Source organism: Dreissena polymorpha, chromosome 13, assembly GCF_020536995.1.
Source record: "Dreissena polymorpha isolate Duluth1 chromosome 13, UMN_Dpol_1.0, whole genome shotgun sequence".
In the NCBI taxonomy this organism is placed as follows: Eukaryota; Metazoa; Mollusca; class Bivalvia; order Myida; family Dreissenidae; genus Dreissena; species Dreissena polymorpha.
In genome coordinates, this window is record NC_068367.1 from 55,499,603 (window position 1) to 55,520,281 (window position 20,679).

The window sequence follows — 20,679 nt, forward strand, 5'->3', positions numbered from 1 at the left end:
CTGAATTTATATATTTTAATGAATAAATGCATATTTTCGTGCGATTCTTTGTTACTCCCGCTTTATTTAGTTTGTATATGCTCAGTTAGTTTTTATATGCTCAATTAGTTTTTGATAAGAGTGTCATCATGCATTACTATTTTTATAATATTGAACTGCTGCTTAGATATTTATGTTTAGTCAACTGAACACGCATTGAGTACCAACAATGCTTTTGTAGCGTCAAGAAGACAGTCCTACCATGATGTTACTTGACCGATGGAGCGGCGTCACAAAGACACTGGGTAAAACACGACCAAAAATGCGTCAAGGTGTCATGCAAGAGTTACAGCTAAACATACGTGAGAAACATTATACTCATTATGCAACAGACGTTAAATCAAGCATGTTGTTCCTAACTACACATAGGTCACTTTATGCATGTTATTTTTGTGTGAATAATATTAGTGGTAAAACAATCCATGTTTTATAAGATTGATATCATCAATGGCATAACATCATGGCATATGAACCAAGAAATGCCTTTAAACAAGAAAATCGATGGACAAATAAAGATTAATCTAGCCCAAATTTTAGTTTGTCGGGCATATTTACGTCAATTGGTGACAATTATAGTAGTTTTTCCAATTGAATTGTATGAAATGAAACGCATAAAGATGTACTTGAGAAGTGATTTTGACGATGCAATTATAAACAAGGTTTAAACAGTCAGAAAATGTATACTTGTACATTTAAAATTAATCAAATTATCGAGTTAATAAAGAGCAATTTTACACGTGTTTGTATTTACATAGCGCGAGATATTTTCACATAAAAACTTATTTTTACTTGCCAGAAACGATTGAATCATACATCTGTAAGTCAGATAAAGCTTGCAGAAACATGTTGACACATTGATATGTCGATACAGGCAGATTTCGTTCATAAACGACACTATAAAAATTCAACTCAAAACATTTCAACGACATTGCAATAGTTGTAAGGCAGTGTAAAACACAACATGTTTGATCTTTTTGAAACATGAACTAAAACATTTAGGTATCAATGATAACAATGATTCAACATATGTTTCCCAATGATTTAACATATCTTCCAATGATTTAAAATATCATCCAATGATTGAACATATCTTGATAGATATTTGCATTATTGTTAAGGCATCGTCCACGACATCACAATAGGTAAATTCTGGGATTACCTGCTGACTTTGGAACGTCATGACGTCATCCAAGAATGCAGATCAATGATATGTACGTACCATAATGATCATGTCATACAAGAGACGTTTAGTCTCACATGTTATCCAAAGTACATACGATAGGTGAATATTTGCATGTGTATTTTTTTTCCCAACTACAACAGTGTACGTATGGTCCATATTATATAACATTAATCATATTCATCAAGTATATGAAACAAGACATGTTTTTAAAAGCACAACAGGCGGAATATGGAAATTAACCTTAATTTCAGACCATCGAGCATATTTACGTCATTGAGGCATATGTATTATATTTTCCCCTGCGGAAAAGATTGAATAGCATGAATTGCACTTTATAATTTATTTGTATGATACAAGTATAACAAATTCTTTAACAGTCGTACAACCTTACCATAGTAAAAAGTAAATTTATGTATATTTGATATATTTAATAAAATTATTTGGTAAGTGATTATTCATGGCGCAAATAATTGCGTGTGTATTTATACAGCTGTGCGCTATTTGTACGTGGAAACATGTGTTAACTCACACGAAAGAATAGCATTACGGATTCAGAATTCAAATGCAGGTTGCAGTTTCATGTTCACACTTTGACAGAAGTTACTACATTACAGCTAATCGTCGGTATTGTAACATTAGAAGTTTTACTTAAAACTCAACACATTAAAATGGCCGTTCACGAGAGAAGTCAGTGTAAACAACCCGATAGTTAACATCATGCCTTAGTTTATTTTGTAATATGTTTGACAGTAACTTCCCATAAAATGAGGCCCGGCTTAATCATCGGAACTAGTTTTGAACACATAATAGTAATTCTTTAACATATTAAGCTTCATGTATATCATTCTGAATATCCATTAGATTACAAACGTTGCATATATTTCATATAAAGTAATGCTGTCTTAGTTTATTAACAATTATTGTTGTTGCAAAGATACCATAAAAATCACGTCCATAACCATTACCTAGATGGTGGATGTTCGTTTTGATAAGTAATCAATTTTCAACTGAATATCTGCACATATAAAGTAAGACAAATATATAAAAAAAAGTATTGCTATTTGTTAAATGTCAAAAGTATCCTAACATTAATTACCTTTTAAACAATTATGGACAATCATAAATTCCGTAGAATGGTGTATTTTATCACCTGTTTTCAGTAGGGAATATTTGTTTTATATTTCAATACCAAACTACATGTTTTTCTTTGGATGTTTGTAGCTGAAATATTCGTTAACGCGGACGAAATTTTCAGTCAATAAAATGATACAATGTTATTATTAAATACAATGTTAATTATCTGTATCAAGTTTATTGTTTAATGTATGTCACCATAATAAACAAGCAGCATGTGAATTAAAATAAAAATAGCTAGATATGTTTAGAAATAGAAAAACACCTTGATAAGAGTTTGCATTGGCCTTAAACATGCCAATTTTTGTTGCAACATTGCAACATTCCGTCACTCAATATTCCCGCTTAATAATATTATCGCAAGAAAATTGATTTCTTTGATATGTTCTTATACTAAGCATTTTTTTCACCAATCATATATACGTTTTTTTGATATTAGTAATTATCCTGTAACATGCCTTAAAATCAGCCTGATAACCAGGTAACCTAATAACCCAAAAGATATTAGGCTAGATGACCACGTGACCTCAAATATCCATCAGTTGCTCTCCGCGCAGGCGCATGACTTTACTATTTTCTATTTATAAAATATACTTTTGTTCTATTAAAAATGTCAAATACATGTTAAGTACTGTTCGTTTAAACATTATTATTAAAACAGCATATTTTCGTCTTTGTGTATTGAATTAATAACGGTTTTGAGTGAATTAACTCGATTTATGTGTTGTTTAACAAGATGGAAGCTAGCCTAAGCGCTTTGGATGACGTGACGTCACAATGTTTTTGTTCGCGCGTGGTTTTTCCCATATTAAATATCTAAACACAAAATACTCGAAAACTAGATATTTTAGAAAAATTTCAACGAATGTTTTAAATATGACAAGATAAATAGAGTAATAGGTTGGTGACGTGGATGGAAAATGGTTCTCTGGCTCGTCGGAGGATCTTATCGGGTGAGCGGAATTCCTCCGACTTGCCAGATAACCATTCTCCATCCACGTCACCAACCTATTATTCTCTAAATATCTTATTGAATTCTTTCCAGTGAGCGATTGTCAGAATTTTTTAGGGTCAAAGGAGAAGCCTGCCATGCTTATGACGAGTGAAGCAGATAAGGGTGAGCAACTGTTTATTAATATATATTAACGGGTTTATTGACAAAGTAGGTTTTCGTGGTTTCTTACCTAGTTCAAGATATAAAACGTGCCAATGTGGAAAATTAAAAAAGGTCAGTCGATGTTCGGCAATTCCAGAAACTATTTAAATACAGACATTAAGGATATTTTTTCCTTATTATGAGCTCATTCACTTATACGCTCTATCATCATGTTTTGTAATAAAAGCTACATAGGACGATAGTGAACCTATCCGAGTTTACTTAACAAGCCTTAATTTAAATAAAATCGCAACATTAGCATCGGATATACAATGTGTTGTCCAGTTTGAGACATTAATGAAAACCGACAAAATGAATGGGATGAATGCAACTCAATACAACTAGCTAGCAATTATCATAGACCAAGAATCGGATGAATGCCATTTAATACAAATAACTAACTATAGTCATTGATAGGGAATCTGATGATTACCTTTCAATGCAATTAGCTAAGAACTATCATAGACCATAACTCTGAAGAATGCCATTCACTGTAAGATGATAACAATATTCATCTGAAAAGGCGCCAGAGCGTTGTATCAGAGTAAGGTAAAAAATCAATGCGTTTGTTTCTACATTATCTACACAAATAGGGGATGAAATGAAGACGAGACAGGCACAGTATATAATCTAGAAAATAATGTGAAAAATACAGTATATCCGTGGTCTGTTTGATCAGGTAATGTTTTAATCAGAAATGTGACGTGTAGTAAATAATATGTCACCAGAGGTGTTTTATAGTGGTTTGTGAGTGATCGGAAATGTCTTTCCTTATTTTTTTTTCTCATATCATAAATTACTAATTAAATATCACTAATTCATTGTTCCGATATTAGTAAATATCTTTAGGTCATTGAAATCTTTTCAGTGAGCGATAGCAAGAAATTGTGCGACAAAACGCTTAAGACGGGTGCAGCAGATACTGGTGAGCAACTATTTAAATTAAAACGTAGTATTTCGTTGTTTCTTAAATATTTGAAGCTATTTAATCGTATGCATGTGGACGATTTAAAAAGGTCAGACGATTTTCTGCAATTTAAAAAAGGAAAACATGCCATAAGGATATTTCTGCATACTCGAGCTACACGTCAAGTGTAATCATTAACCGATATAGTTTATCATCGTGTTTGCGAATACAGGCTAAAAACTTTAAAAGTGAACCTATCTGTGATTAGTCACGATAACATTGGGTTCAAGGTTTTTATTTCTCGGTAAATAAAATCAGCTGTATACTTATCTAAAATTCTCAACATTCGGTTACATGTTAATTAACCAGATAATGGACTTTTGCATTTATAATTTTCGCTAACGCATACTTTTGATTTTTTTGCTTTTGACAGTATCATTAAGCTTGTAGAATGGATAGCCCTGTGATTAATTTACACTTTAGCGGATTTGAGGCTTTTACAAATTTATAATATAATTGTAGAGGTATAGTTTTATTAATGTAAAATTATGTTTATGCCGCCAATTGGTTATATTTCTGATTTGAATAACATATTTGACATCTGTACAATATTATAAGCTGCATAAATTTAGTATCACAATAATTACGACTTTGGCATATTGGTATACTGACATCTTTCAACCAACCTTTGTACGATATTTAAAATCGCCTTCTGCTTCTACTAAACATGGTTTCACTGTCATTTAAGTAATAAGTTTCTCCTGGTATGTCCTGGTCTTGTTGCAAAAGTGTATACGCTAAGGAACACAGATCTTTACCAGTGATTATTTTAAATGTGTTGTTTTCCTCAACTTGTATTATATTGTCAATAAGAACACAATGAGTTTAGTTTAAATAAACATATTTACAGATTATTGGCTTCACAAATATCTGAACACATGGACAGACAAGCAATTCGACGTTACATGTATTATTGTTTCAAATCAGTCCTGCACCACTTGGGTCTGATTTCAGCTGCTTCTAATGCGGTGGATAGGATTCTTAGTTGACGTCTTTACCTTAAATAATAAAGGTAAAGGTTCCTTAAATAATTAAATAAAGACGCATTATTTAAAGCGGATTCTTCCTCTGGTGTAATTAAACTGGTGACAAAACTCAGGGCTCGGAGGTTCGATTTCCCATCAACTATAACATTCGTTTGCATTTGACTTTTAACTGATGTACAAAGAAATACATGCAGGTGCTTAACACTGGGCAAAAACAAAGATCTAGAGTCGCGCCTGGAACGACCCTTGTTAAACCTTAGCATGTGTTCTGGGGACGATTGGAAATTCCCGGTGCAAACGATACAAATCTACAATACATTCATATCATGCAAATCCAACCTATTAGTGATATATTTAATGAGAATTTAATTACTGATCATTCACGCAAATAAAAAGTAGCAGCAATAGATTATCGGCGTCCAATTACGAGTCTTTATAATTATACCTGGTAGCGCTCTGTTGATGTGGATACATATACCCGGGTGTTTCAAGTGTTAAGTATGACATTTAGTGTAAGTCATGGATGAGTGATGTCAATTAGAAAAGTTGTGTTTTGAGATCTGTTACAGCAATGCTTTATTTTGCAAAAAAAAATGTACTACTTTTGTTGGCACTTTTTACAACTTTGTATTTCCTTTTCAGATGGTCATCCATATGATGAATATGATGAGTGTAAGTATTTTAAGATAGTACATGGTTTTCCTCAAATAAGTCATGTGTATACAAAGACAGTTGAATTACAGGATATACAACACCAACGTTATATGGCATTTTTATGTGAAGACGTCCACGTATATAATTAAAGTTGATTAACCTGTTTATAGTAAGTATTTTAAAGATAATGGATGCGACTCCTTAAATAAGTCATTTGTATGCATAGACAGTTGTTTTATAGGATAAATAACACCAAAGCAATATGGCACTTCATGTATAGCCGTCCTCGTATATAATTTAAGTCGATGACATATATATTAAACCCGTGTTATCTTTTGTAATTATGTAAAACAACAAATAATAATAATAACTATAAATACATGAGTAACATATCAATTATACAATTCCACAAACAGTGCAATATAATACACTTTGTATTTATGTTTCGCATGTGTGTATCTTGCTTTAAAAATCTGAATCAAAATGTTTGTCAATGCGTTAGATTAAAAGAATATGCAATCATTATCACCAGGATTTAAATCGATTTCCGAAATTAATGTCAGCACAGTCATAACACATTTACGTTTCTTGAGTTCCTTAGTTTATTTTTTTTGATGTTTACTTCCAAAGCATGTATGACATAATTTAGTTGTATATATATATATATATATATATATATATATATATATATATATATATATATATATATATATATATATATATATATATATATATAATTATTTATATATTTACAACCATTAGAAATACAAATAGCGTACCTTTTTTATATAAGTTTTAATGAAATGTTAAACATACAGGGCATAAATAACATTTGTTTACACTGTATGTCACCGATATAACCATTTTTGATTGTGATAACTTGTCTGCCACTCAATTGTTATTTATTTCAGAGTGTTTATCAAAACGACAATATTTATGTCTCATATGGCGACAGTTAAACGAGTCGGTTCATTCTGGGCGTTTCTTTAATACATATTTTGCTTACCATTTATTAGCGTTGTAATGACACCTGTACATGAACAAACACAAACATACGTATTTTAATAAAAATATCATATATAAAAAATACAAACCGATCGATACGTATTGGTTCAAAAGTGCATCTGCATGTAAACGAATCATTTGGAATGGTAAGTCAGGGAATTATTATATTTATTAATTTTTAGTCAAAGCTGATTATAATATCCCCCCCAAAAATTGTGACGGAAAGAAAATTTTAATACAAATAAATAATTTCAAAGCATTTTTTTTATTTTGACGATTTATGGAAGTGGTTTTAATCATTCATCTGAGAAAATGCATACGTTTGAATTTAAAGGCAAACTAAATACAAAAATTATCTTCTGGTTTGAAACCATTTATGTGCTTTGTGGTTATTTCGTTATAAATGACATTTCTTATTGAATGAGTGTATTAATATTTGTAGTTATTATGCCTCAAATGCTAAATGTCTCCATCTTTATAAAGTATGTATTTCATGTAAAAACTGTATATCCAGTGCATTGAATGATAACATGAATGTCACTCTACAACATTGCAAAATAGAATTGTCGTGATAAAATACCATGAAAATGGCTCAAGTAAGACTAATTCAATATTGTTTCGGGAGTTGTATGTTTTTTTCACTACCATATATTGTTATCCTATAATGGTTTTATAATTAAGCCGTATAAATACTTTAAATACACTTTCAAACCTTACTGTACTCATAAGACATATTATCATACTCGAGAGTAATCAACATTCGGATAGTAGTTATTTATGTTACATTCCTGTGAAACACGGAACAAACATTATAGTGGAGATAGAAAACATTCAAGATTTCAAGTTTATTGTAGACATCAGTGGTTTATGTTAACCGATAGCTTAGTTATTTGTTGTTTGGTATAAAGAAACTCAATATGGTAACCGACGGGATTTTACATAAAATAAATATCAATACAGACTATGAATGACCGAGATGTTAGAGCGCAATGTCTTTGAAGTCTAACTTTCCAGACCCTGCATGATTGCACCTAACTACATACGTTATTAAATTTAATTGTTTGAATGATTGTACTTAGACAGTTAATATCATATCTCAAGAAATTCAACTACATCAATAGTTTTACGACATTATTACAGAACTTTATCACAGTCCCATCTTCATTTTTAAATATGTGTTTTCTTTCTTCAGTCCCAAGTAAAAGCCGTTGAGTACGAAGTAAAATAACTAAAGAAAGCAAAGTTTAACAAAACAACTGATGTATATAAATATACTAAGAATTACGAAAAATTCAGAACAAACAATTGACAACATTTTAACGACACATAATTCAACATTAATTGCTTTTTTTATATAATTAATTAAAGTTATTTTCATAATTTATCTGAGAAGTGAAGACATTTGAAATTTAGGCAAATTACATACAACTATTAATAAACTCATTAAGTAAATAATGTAAGTTAAGTCAGTCAATCAAGTAAGTCAATTCAATGAGTATCGTTACATGTCATGCTGATCAGTTTGTGTTGATACTTACTCAATTGTTCGCGTATTGCGATGAACATAATTCATAACTTGGCGTAAATAATTAATTGCAGTATTATAAATCATTAAATACTCATTGTTGCCATAGAAACAAACAATATTTGTTTTCATATTTATTGCCATTTTTAAGAATTGAAGACAAAAATTACAGCAAAATCAACAAAATAAGCTCTTGACAGATATGGAACATGGTAGACACATTCATAATATTAAAAATGTAGGCATATTTTCTGGAAATAGGCGTGTATTCAGAAATTGAACATTTTGTATAGCTTCAAACTTGACACAAAAAAGAAGCACAAAATTCAAATGTCATCGTATGTGTCTTGCAGCAATATTCAGCGACAATACTTAATGTTTGAGCCCGAAATAACAGGGGCGGGGGGGGGGGGGTACAGTTCTCCTTTCAATTATGTCTTTGCTTCATACAAAATTATTTCTGTATTGAATGTAATAACTCGAAGATAATAATACAGGTTATATCAGCATCTAAAGTCTGAAGTAAACGTTGTGATTTTTAGCGTAAATATTTCTGGAGATATTAATAAGTAAAGCATTGCAGAGGAACACAATTTTATTGAAAATCTGATGTCTGACTTTGGTTAAAACATCATTATATCTTTAAAAAAATCTATAATGTCAGAGATACTCATTAAGCAAATGTATAAGATTCAAGACCGAGCCAGACTTTTTTTATTGAATACTATATATAGCTTTGTTTTCTAAACATTCATTTTTCGTTATTTATAGATCTTATTTAAGTATCACTTTCAAAGGTAATGTAAAAATCTGTCGTCGAAATATGAGTTTTTGATTTTAACTAAAATTGGTCCGGAAATATTTATACGCGTAACTCAGTAAGATTTGAGGAAGAGGGAAACTTTTTTAAGTATCTGATTAAGTCTTAAACTTAAGAGTTTTTATTATTTTATTTAAAAATCGATTTCAAGCTGAAACAAAATCTCTACCCGGAAATAAATTATTTGAATTGTGTAATTTAAAATGAACAAGTGCTGGAGATGTTCATTAGCGAAAATGTGTAAGGTGTCAGAAAAATGCAGAGTTTTTTAATAAAAAGTGCATAATGGCTTTTGCCTAAAACTTTATTGTAATTTTCATTTTTTTAAATAACATTTTACTGGTAAAACCAAAGTCTTAAGCCTGAAAAACTGTCTGTGTGTTGTTCTCAATATTTACATAACTGGTATCTTGGTTCCTTTTATTTTCTTAATAAATTGAAATTTACAATAAAATGTTCATCATGACACGTATGGAGCCTTAAGTAAATGTAAATAGTTTCAATAATGTTGGCTACATTCCATAAATGTATTCATTTTCTTATTAAATATTCACCATAAAGTTTAGATAAACAATTAAAACACGAACACAATAATATATGTTTTTCCATGGATTGCACAAATCTGCGATCGAGGTACAAAAGCATTCAGTGGGAGATCATAAAAAAGTCAGACGATTTTCTGCAATTTAAAAAAGAAATACATGCCATAAGGATATTTCTGCATACTCGAGCTACACGTCAAGTGCAATCATTAACTGATATGTTTATCATCGTGTTTTCGAACACAGGCTAAATACTTTAAAAGTGAACCTATCTGTGATTAGTCACGATAACATTGAGTTCAAGGTTTTTATTTCTCGGTAAAGAAAATCAGCTGTATACTTATCTAAAATTCTCAGCATTCGGTTACATGTTTATTAACCAGATAATGGACTTTTGCATTTATAATTTTCGCTAACGCATACTTTTGATTGTTTTGCTTTTGACAGTAGTCTATCATTCAGCTTGTAGAATGGATAGCCTTGTGATTAATTTAAACTTTAGCGGATTTGAGGCTTTTACAAATTTATAATATAATTGTAGAGGTATAATTTTATTTATGTAAAATTATGTTTATGCCGCCAATTGGTTATATTTCTGATTTGAATAACATATTTGACATCTGTATAACAATATTATAAGCTGTATAAATTTAGTATCACAATAATTACGACTTTGGCATATCGGTATACTGACATCTTTCAACCAACCTTCGTACGATATTTAAAATCGCCTTCTGCTTCTACTAAACATGGTTTCACTGTCATTTAAATAATAAGTTTCTCCTGGTATGTCCTGGTCTTGTTGCAAAAGTGTATACGCTAAGGAACACAGATCTTTACCAGTGATTATTTTAAATGTGTTGTTTTCCTCAACTTGTATTATATTGTCAATACGAACACAATGAGTTTAGTTTAAATAAACATATTTACTGATTATTGGCTTCACAAATATCTGAACACATGGACAGACAAGCAATTCGACGTTACATGTATTATTGTTTCAAATCAGTCCTGCACCACTTGGGTCTGATTTCAGCTGCTTCTAATGCGGTGGATAGGATTCTTAGTTGACGTCTTTACCTTAAATAATAAAGGTAAAGGTTCCTTAAATAATTAAATAAAGACGCATTATTTAAAGCGGATTCATCCTCTGGTGTAATTAAACTGGTGACAAAACTCAGGGCTCGGAGGTTCGATTTCCCATCAACTATAACATTCGTTTGCATTTGACTTTTAACTGATGTACAAAGAAATACATGCAGGTGCTTAACACTGGGCAAAAACAAAGATCTAGAGTCGCGCCTGGAACGACCCTTGTTAAACCTTAGCATGTGTTCTGGGGACGATTGGAAATTCCCGGTGCAAACGATACAAATCTACAATACATTCATATCATGCAAATCCAACCTATTAGTGATATATTTAATGAGAATTTAATTACTGATCATTCACGCAAATAAAAAGTAGCAGCAATAGATTATCGGCGTCCGATTACGAGTCTTTATAATTATACCTGGTAGCGCTCTGTTGATGTGGATACATATACCCGGGTGTTTCAAGTGTTAAGTATGACATTTAGTGTAAGTCATGGATGAATGATGTCAATTAGAAAAGTTGTGTTTTGAGATCTGTTACAGCAATGCTTTATTTTGTATTTTGTAAAAAGTGCCAACAAAAGTAGTACATTTTTTTTTTATTTTGCAAAAAAAATGTACTACTTTTGTTGGCACTTTTTACAACTTTGTATTTCCTTTTCAGATGGTCATCCATATGATGAATATGATGAGTGTAAGTATTTTAAGATAGTACATGGTTTTCCTCAAATAAGTCATGTGTATACAAAGACAGTTGAATTACAGGATATACAACACCAACGTTATATGGCATTTTTATGTGAAGACGTCCACGTATATAATTAAAGTTGATTAACCTGTTTATAGTAAGTATTTTAAAGATAATGGATGCGACTCCTTAAATAAGTCATTTGTATGCATAGACAGTTGTTTTATAGGATAAATAACACCAAAGCAATATGGCACTTCATGTATAGCCGTCCTCGTATATAATTTAAGTCGATGACATATATATTAAACCCGTGTTATCTTTTGTAAATATGTAAAACAACAAATAATAATAATAACTATAAATACATGAGTAACATATCAATTATACAATTCCACAAACAGTGCAATATAATACACTTTGTATTTATGTTTCGCATGTGTGTATCTTGCTTTAAAAATCTGAATCAAAATGTTTGTCAATGCGTTAGATTAAAAGAATATGCAATCATTATCACCAGGATTTAAATCGATTTCCGAAATTAATGTCAGCACAGTCATAACACATTTACGTTTCTTGAGTTCCTTAGTTTATTTTTTTTGATGTTTACTTCCAAAGCATGTATGACATAATTTAGTTGTATATATATATATATATATATATTTATATATTTACAACCATTAGAAATACAAATAGCGTACCTTTTTTATATAAGTTTTAATGAAATGTTAAACATAGAGGGCATAAATAACATTTGTTTACACTGTATGTCACCGATATAACCATTTTTGATTGTGATAACTTGTCTGCCACTCAATTGTTATTTATTTCAGAGTGTTTTTCAAAACGACAATATTTATGTCTCATATGGCGACAGTTAAACGAGTCGGTTCATTCTGGACGTTTCTTTAATACATATTTTGCTTACCATTTATTAGCGTTGTAATGACACCTGTACATGAACAAACACAAACATACGTATTTTAATAAAAAATATCATATATAAAAAATACAAACCGATCGATACGTATTGGTTCAAAAGTGCATCTGCATGTAAACGAATCATTTGGAATGGTAAGTCAGGGAATTATTATATTTATTAATTTTTAGTCAAAGCTGATTATAATATCCCCCCCCCAAAAAATTGTGACGGAAAGAAAATTTTAATACAAATAAATAATTTCAAAGCATTTTTTTTATTTTGACGATTTATGGAAGTGGTTTTAATCATTCATCTGAGAAAATGCATACGTTTGAATTTAAAGGCAAAATAAATACAAAAATTATCTTCTGGTTTGAAACCATTTATGTGCTTTGTGGTTATTTCGTTATAAATGACATTTCTTATTGAATGAGTGTATTAATATTTGTAGTTATTATGCCTCAAATGCTAAATGTCTCCATCTTTATAAAGTATGTATTTCATGTAAAAACTGTATATCCAGTGCATTGAATGATAACATGAATGTCACTCTACAACATTGCAAAATAGAATTGTCGTGATAAAATACCATGAAAATGGCTCAAGTAAGACTAATTCAATATTGTTTCGGGAGTTGTATGTTTTTTTCACTACCTTATATTGTTATCCTATAATGGTTTTATAATTAAGCCGTATAAATACTTTAAATACACTTTCAAACCTTACTGTACTCATAAGACATATTATCATACTCGAGAGTAATCAACATTCGGATAGTAGTTATTTATGTTACATTCCTGTGAAACACGGAACAAACATTATAGTGGAGATAGAAAACATTCAAGATTTCAAGTTTATTGTAGACATCAGTGGTTTATGTTAACCGATAGCTTAGTTATTTGTTGTTTGGTATAAAGAAACTCAATATGGTAACCGACGGGATTTTACATAAAATAAATATCAATACAGACTATGAATGACCGAGATGTTAGAGCGCAATGTCTTTGAAGTCTAACTTTCCAGACCCTGCATGATTGCACCTAACTACATACGTTATTAAATTTAATTGTTTGAATGATTGTACTTAGACAGTTAATATCATATCTCAAGAAATTCAACTACATCAATAGTTTTACGACATTATTACAGAACTTTATCACAGTCCCATCTTCATTTTTAAATATGTGTTTTCTTTCTTCAGTCCCAAGTAAAAGCCGTTGAGTACGAAGTAAAATAACTAAAGAAAGCAAAGTTTAACAAAACAACTGATGTATATAAATATACTAAGAATTACGAACAATTCAGAACAAACAATTGACAACATTTTAACGACACATAATTCAACATTAATTGCTTTTTTTATTTAATTAATTAAAGTTATTTTCATAATCTATCTGAGAAGTGAAGACATTTGAAATTTAGGCAAATTACATACAACTATTAATAAACTCATTAAGTAAATAATGTACGTTAAGTCAGTCAATCAAGTAAGTCAATTCAATGAGTATCGTTACATGTCATGCTGATCAGTTTGTGTTGATACTTACTCAATTGTTCGCGTATTGCGATGAACATAATTCATAACTTGGCGTAAATAATTAATTGCAGTATTATAAATCATTAAATACTCATTGTTGCCATGGAAACAAACAATATTTGTTTTCATATTTATTGCCATTTTTAAGAATTGAAGACAAAAATTACAGCAAAATCAACAAAATAAGCTCTTGACAGATATGGAACATGGTAGACACATTCATTATATTAAAAATGTAGGCATATTTTCTGGAAATAGGCGTGTATTCAGAAATTGAACATTTTGTATAGCTTCAAACTTGACACAAAAAAGAAGCACAAAATTCAAATGTCATCGTATGTGTCTTGCAGCAATATTCAGCGACAATACTTAATGTTTGAGCCCGAAATAACAGGGGCGGGGGGGGGGGGGGTACAGTTCTCCTTTCAATTATGTCTTTGCTTCATACAAAATTATTTCTGTATTGAATGTAATAACTCGAAGATAATAATACAGGTTATATCAGCATCTAAAGTCTGAAGTAAACGTTGTGATTTTTAGCGTAAATATTTCTGGAGATATTAATAAGTGAAGCATTGCAGAGGAACACAATTTTATTGAAAATCAGATGTCTGACTTTGTTTAAAACATCATTATATCTTTAAAAAAATCTATAATGTCAGAGATACTCATTAAGCAAATGTATAAGATTCAAGACCGAGCCAGACTTTTTTTATTGAATACTATATATAGCTTTGTTTTCTTAACATTCATTTTTCGTTATTTATAGATCTTATTTAAGTATCACTTTCAAAGGTAATGTAAAAATCTGTCGTCGAAATATGAGTTATTGATTTTAACTAAAATTGGTCCGGATATATTTATACGCGTAACTCAGTAAGATTTCAGGAAGAGGGAAACTTTTTTAAGTATCTGATTAAGTCTTAAACTTAAGAGTTTTTATTATTTTATTTAAAAATCGATTTCAAGCTGAAACAAAATCTCTAGCCGGAAATAAATTATTTGAATTGTGTAATTTAAAATGAACAAGTGCTGGAGATGTTCATTAGCGAAAATGTGTAAGATGTCAGAAAAATGCAGAGTTTTTTAATAAAAAGTGCATAATGGCTTTTGCCTAAAACTTTATTTTAATTTCATTTTTTTTAATAACATTTTACTGGTAAAACCAAAGTCTTAAGCCTGAAAAACTGTCTGTGTGTTGTTCTCAATATTTACATACCTGGTATCTTGGTTCCTTTTATTTTCTTAATAAATTGAAATTTACAATAAAATGTTCATCATGACACGTATGGAGCCTTAAGTAAATGTAAATAGTTTCAATAATGTTGGCTACATTCCATAAATGTATTCATTTTCTTATTAAATATTCATTATAAAGTTTAGATAAACAATTAAAACACGAACACAATAATATATGTTTTTCCATGGATTGCAAAAATCTGCGATCGAGGTACAAAAGCATTCAGTGGGAGATCATAAAAAGGTCAGACGATTTTCTGCAATTTAAAAAAGAAATACATGCCATAAGGATATTTCTGCATACTCGAGCTACACGTCAAGTGCAATCATTAACTGATATGGTTTATCATCGTGTTTTCGAACACAGGCTAAATACTTTAAAAGTGAATCTATCTGTGATTAGTCACGATAACATTGAGTTCAAGGTTTTTATTTCTCGGTAAATAAAATCAGCTGTATACTTATCTAAAATTCTCAGCATTCGGTTACATGTTTATTAACCAGATAATGGACTTTTGCATTTATAATTTTCGCTAACGCATACTTTTGATTGTTTTGCTTTTGACAATAGTCTATCATTCAGCTTGTAGAATGGATAGCCTTGTGATTAATTTAAACTTTAGCGGATTTGAGGCTTTTACAAATTTATAATATAATTGTAGAGGTATAGTTTTATTAATGTAAAATTATGTTTATGCCGCCAATTGGTTATATTTCTGATTTGAATAACATATTTGACATCTGTACAATATTATAAGCTGCATAAATTTAGTATCACAATAATTACGACTTTGGCATATCGGTATACTGACATCTTTCAACCAACCTTCGTACGATATTTAAAATCGCCTTCTGCTTCTACTAAACATGGTTTCACTGTCATTTAAATAATAAGTTTCTCCTGGTATGTCCTGGTCTTGTTGCAAAAGTGTATACGCTAAGGAACACAATTCTTTACCAGTGATTATTTTTAATGTGTTGTTTTCCTCAACTTGTATTATATTGTCAATACGAACACAATGAGTTTAGTTTAAATAAACATTTACAGATTATTGGCTTCACAAATATCTGAACACATGGACAGACAAGCAATTCGACGTTACATGTATTATTGTTTCAAATCAGTCCTGCACCACTTGGGTCTGATTTCAGCTGCTTCTAATGCGGTGGATAGGATTCTTAGTTGACGTCTTTACCTTAAATAATAAAGGTAAAGGTTCCTTAAATAATTAAATAAAGACGCATTATTTAAAGCGGATTCATCCTCTGGTGTAATTAAACTGGTGACAAAACTCAGGGCTCGGAGGTTCGATTTCCCATCAACTATAACATTCGTTTGCATTTGACTTTAAACTGATGTACAAAGAAATACATGCAGGTGCTTAACACTGGGCAAAAACAAAGATCTAGAGTCGCGCCTGGAACGACCCTTGTTAAACCTTAGCATGTGTTCTGGGGACGATTGGAAATTCCCGGTGCAAACGATACAAATCTACAATACATTCATATCATGCAAATCCAACCTATTAGTGATATATTTAATGAGAATTCAATTACTGATCATTCACGCAAATAAAAAGTAGCAGCAATAGATTATCGGCGTCCAATTACGAGTCTTTATAATTATACCTGGTAGCGCTCTGTTGATGTGGATACATATACCCGGGTGTTTCAAGTGTTAAGTATGACATTTAGTGTAAGTCATGGATGAGTGATGTCAATTAGAAAAGTTGTGTTTTGAGATCTGTTACAGCAATGCTTTATTTTGCAAAAAAAAATGTACTACTTTTGTTGGCACTTTTTACAACTTTGTATTTCCTTTTCAGATGGTCATCCATATGATGAATATGATGAGTGTAAGTATTTTAAGATAGTACATGGTTTTCCTCAAATAAGTCATGTGTATACAAAGACAGTTGAATTACAGGATATACAACACCAACGTTATATGGCATTTTTATGTGAAGACGTCCACGTATATAATTAAAGTTGATTAACCTGTTTATAGTAAGTATTTTAAAGATAATGGATGCGACTCCTTAAATAAGTCATTTGTATGCATAGACAGTTGTTTTATAGGATAAATAACACCAAAGCAATATGGCACTTCATGTATAGCCGTCCTCGTATATAATTTAAGTCGATGACATATATATTAAACCCGTGTTATCTTTTGTAAATATGTAAAACAACAAATAATAATAATAACTATAAATACATGAGTAACATATCAATTATACAATTCCACAAACAGTGCAATATAATACACTTTGTATTTATGTTTCCCATGTGTGTATCTTGCTTTAAAAATCTGAATCAAAATGTTTGTCAATGCGTTAGATTAAAAGAATATGCAATCATTATCACCAGGATTTAAAGGTGCCTTTTCACAGATTTTGGCCTTTTTTTACTTATTCATTAAATGCTTAATATCGATAAATGTAAACATTGGATCGTAACAGCTCAAGTAAAAAATCAAGAATAAAATTTAAAAAAGGAAAAGAACATTGCCCGGTCCAGGTTTCGAACCAGTGACCCCTGGAGTCCTGCCAGAGTCCTGAAGTAAAAACGCCTTAGCCTACTGAGCTATTTCGCCGAGTACACAGACTTGACGTATTTTATGCCTTATATAAGCAATCTTCGTAGTTTCACAAAATTTAACGACAAAAACAGAACTCTCCAAATTATTCAATCGTTTCGCGTTGCAACGCTTTATAATTTTTAGGTTTTAAAATCGTCAAAAGATGCATATAATGGCTATATTAGACCATGGTAAATGTTCAGTATTACTGTTTCCTCACAAATATCATAACTAAAACGAAAATTTGCGAATCTGAAACAACTTTTTTCAATTTTGTCAATTTACCAAAGCGTGAAAAGATCCCTTTAAATCGATTTCCGAAATTAATGTCAGCACAGTCATAACACATTTACGTTTCTTGAGTTCCTTAGTTTATTTTTTTTGATGTTTACTTCCAAAGCATGTATGACATAATTTAGTTGTATATATATATATATATATATATATATATATATATATATATATATATATATATATATATATATATATATATATATATATATATATAATTATTTATATATTTACAACCATTAGAAATACAAATAGCGTACCTTTTTTATATAAGTTTTAATGAAATGTTAAACATAGAGGGCATAAATAACATTTGTTTACACTGTATGTCACCGATATAACCATTTTTGATTGTGATAACTTGTCTGCCACTCAATTGTTATTTATTTCAGAGTGTTTTTCAAAACGACAATATTTATGTCTCATATGGCGACAGTTAAACGAGTCGGTTCATTCTGGACGTTTCTTTAATACATATTTTGCTTACCATTTATTAGCGTTGTAATGACACCTGTACATGAACAAACACAAACATACGTATTTTAATAAAAATATCATATATAAAAAATACAAACCGATCGATACGTATTGGTTCAAAAGTGCATCTGCATGTAAACGAATCATTTGGAATGGTAAGTCAGGGAATTATTATATTTATTAATTTTTAGTCAAAGCTGATTATAATATCCCCCCCAAAAATTGTGACGGAAAGAAAATTTTAATACAAATAAATAATTTCAAAGCATTTTTTTTATTTTGACGATTTATGGAAGTGGTTTTAATCATTCATCTGAGAAAATGCATACGTTTGAATTTAAAGGCAAAATAAATACAAAAATTATCTTCTGGTTTGAAACCATTTATGTGCTTTGTGGTTATTTCGTTATAAATGACATTTCTTATTGAATTAATATTAATATTAATATTTGTAGTTATTATGCCTCAAATGCTAAATGTCTCCATCTTTATAAAGTATGTATTTCATGTAAAAACTGTATATCCAGTGCATTGAATGATAACATGAATGTCACTCTACAACATTGCAAAATAGAATTGTCGTGATAAAATACCATGAAAATGGCTCAAGTAAGACTAATTCAATATTGTTTCGGGAGTTGTATGTTTTTTTCACTACCTTATATTGTTATCCTATAATGGTTTTATAATTAAGCCGTATAAATACTTTAAATACACTTTCAAACCTTACTGTACTCATAAGACATATTATCATACTCGAGAGTAATCAACATTCGGATAGTAGTTATTTATGTTACATTCCTGTGAAACACGGAACAAACATTATAGTGGAGATAGAAAACATTCAAGATTTCAAGTTTATTGTAGACATCAGTGGTTTATGTTAACCGATAGCTTAGTTATTTGTTGTTTGGTATAAAGAAACTCAATATGGTAACCGACGGGATTTTACATAAAATAAATATCAATACAGACTATGAATGACCGAGATGTTAGAGCGCAATGTCTTTGAAGTCTAACTTTCCAGACCCTGCATGATTGCACCTAACTACATACGTTGTTAAATTTAATTGTTTGAATGATTGTACTTAGACAGTTAATATCATATCTCAAGAAATTCAACTACATCAATAGTTTTACGACATTATTACAGAACTTTATCACAGTCCCATCTTCATTTTTAAATATGTGTTTTCTTTCTTCAGTCCCAAGTAAAAGCCGTTGAGTACGAAGTAAAATAACTAAAGAAAGCAAAGTTTAACAAAACAACTGATGTATATAAATATACTAAGAATTACGAACAATTCAGAACAAACAATTGACAACATTTTAACGACACATAATTCAACATTAATTGCTTTTTTTATATAATTAATTAAAGTTATTTTCATAATCTATCTGAGAAGTGAAGACATTTGAAATTTAGGCAAATTACATACAACTATTAATAAACTCATTAAGTAAATAATGTAAGTTAAGTCAGTCAATCAAGTAAGTCAATTCAATGAGTATCGTTACATGTCATGCTGATCAGTTTGTGTTGATACTTACTCAATTGTTCGCGTATTGCGATGAACATAATTCATAACTTGGCGTAAATAATTAATTGCAGTATTATAAATCATTAAATACTCATTGTTGCCATGGAAACAAACAATATTTGTTTTCATATTTATTGCCATTTTTAAGAATTGAAGACAAAAATTACAGCAAAATCAACAAAATAAGCTCTTGACAGATATGGAACATGGTAGACACATTCATTATATTAAAAATGTAGGCATATTTTCTGGAAATAGGCGTGTATTCAGAAATTGAACATTTTGTATAGCTTCAAAC

General features: G+C 30.2%; 1 protein-coding gene across 1 annotated transcript in view; it reads left to right on the plus strand.

The window, feature by feature from the left end:
• LOC127855604 (uncharacterized) overlaps positions 1-20,679 on the plus strand; it is a 380,241-nt gene that overhangs the window by 256,074 nt on the left and 103,488 nt on the right. Inside the window, exons 5-8 of the mRNA XM_052391351.1 lie at positions 4,381-4,437; positions 6,108-6,137; positions 11,770-11,799; positions 17,318-17,347. Coding sequence (XP_052247311.1) covers positions 4,381-4,437; positions 6,108-6,137; positions 11,770-11,799; positions 17,318-17,347 — 147 coding nt within the window. The remainder of the gene's footprint in view (positions 1-4,380; positions 4,438-6,107; positions 6,138-11,769; positions 11,800-17,317; positions 17,348-20,679) is intronic.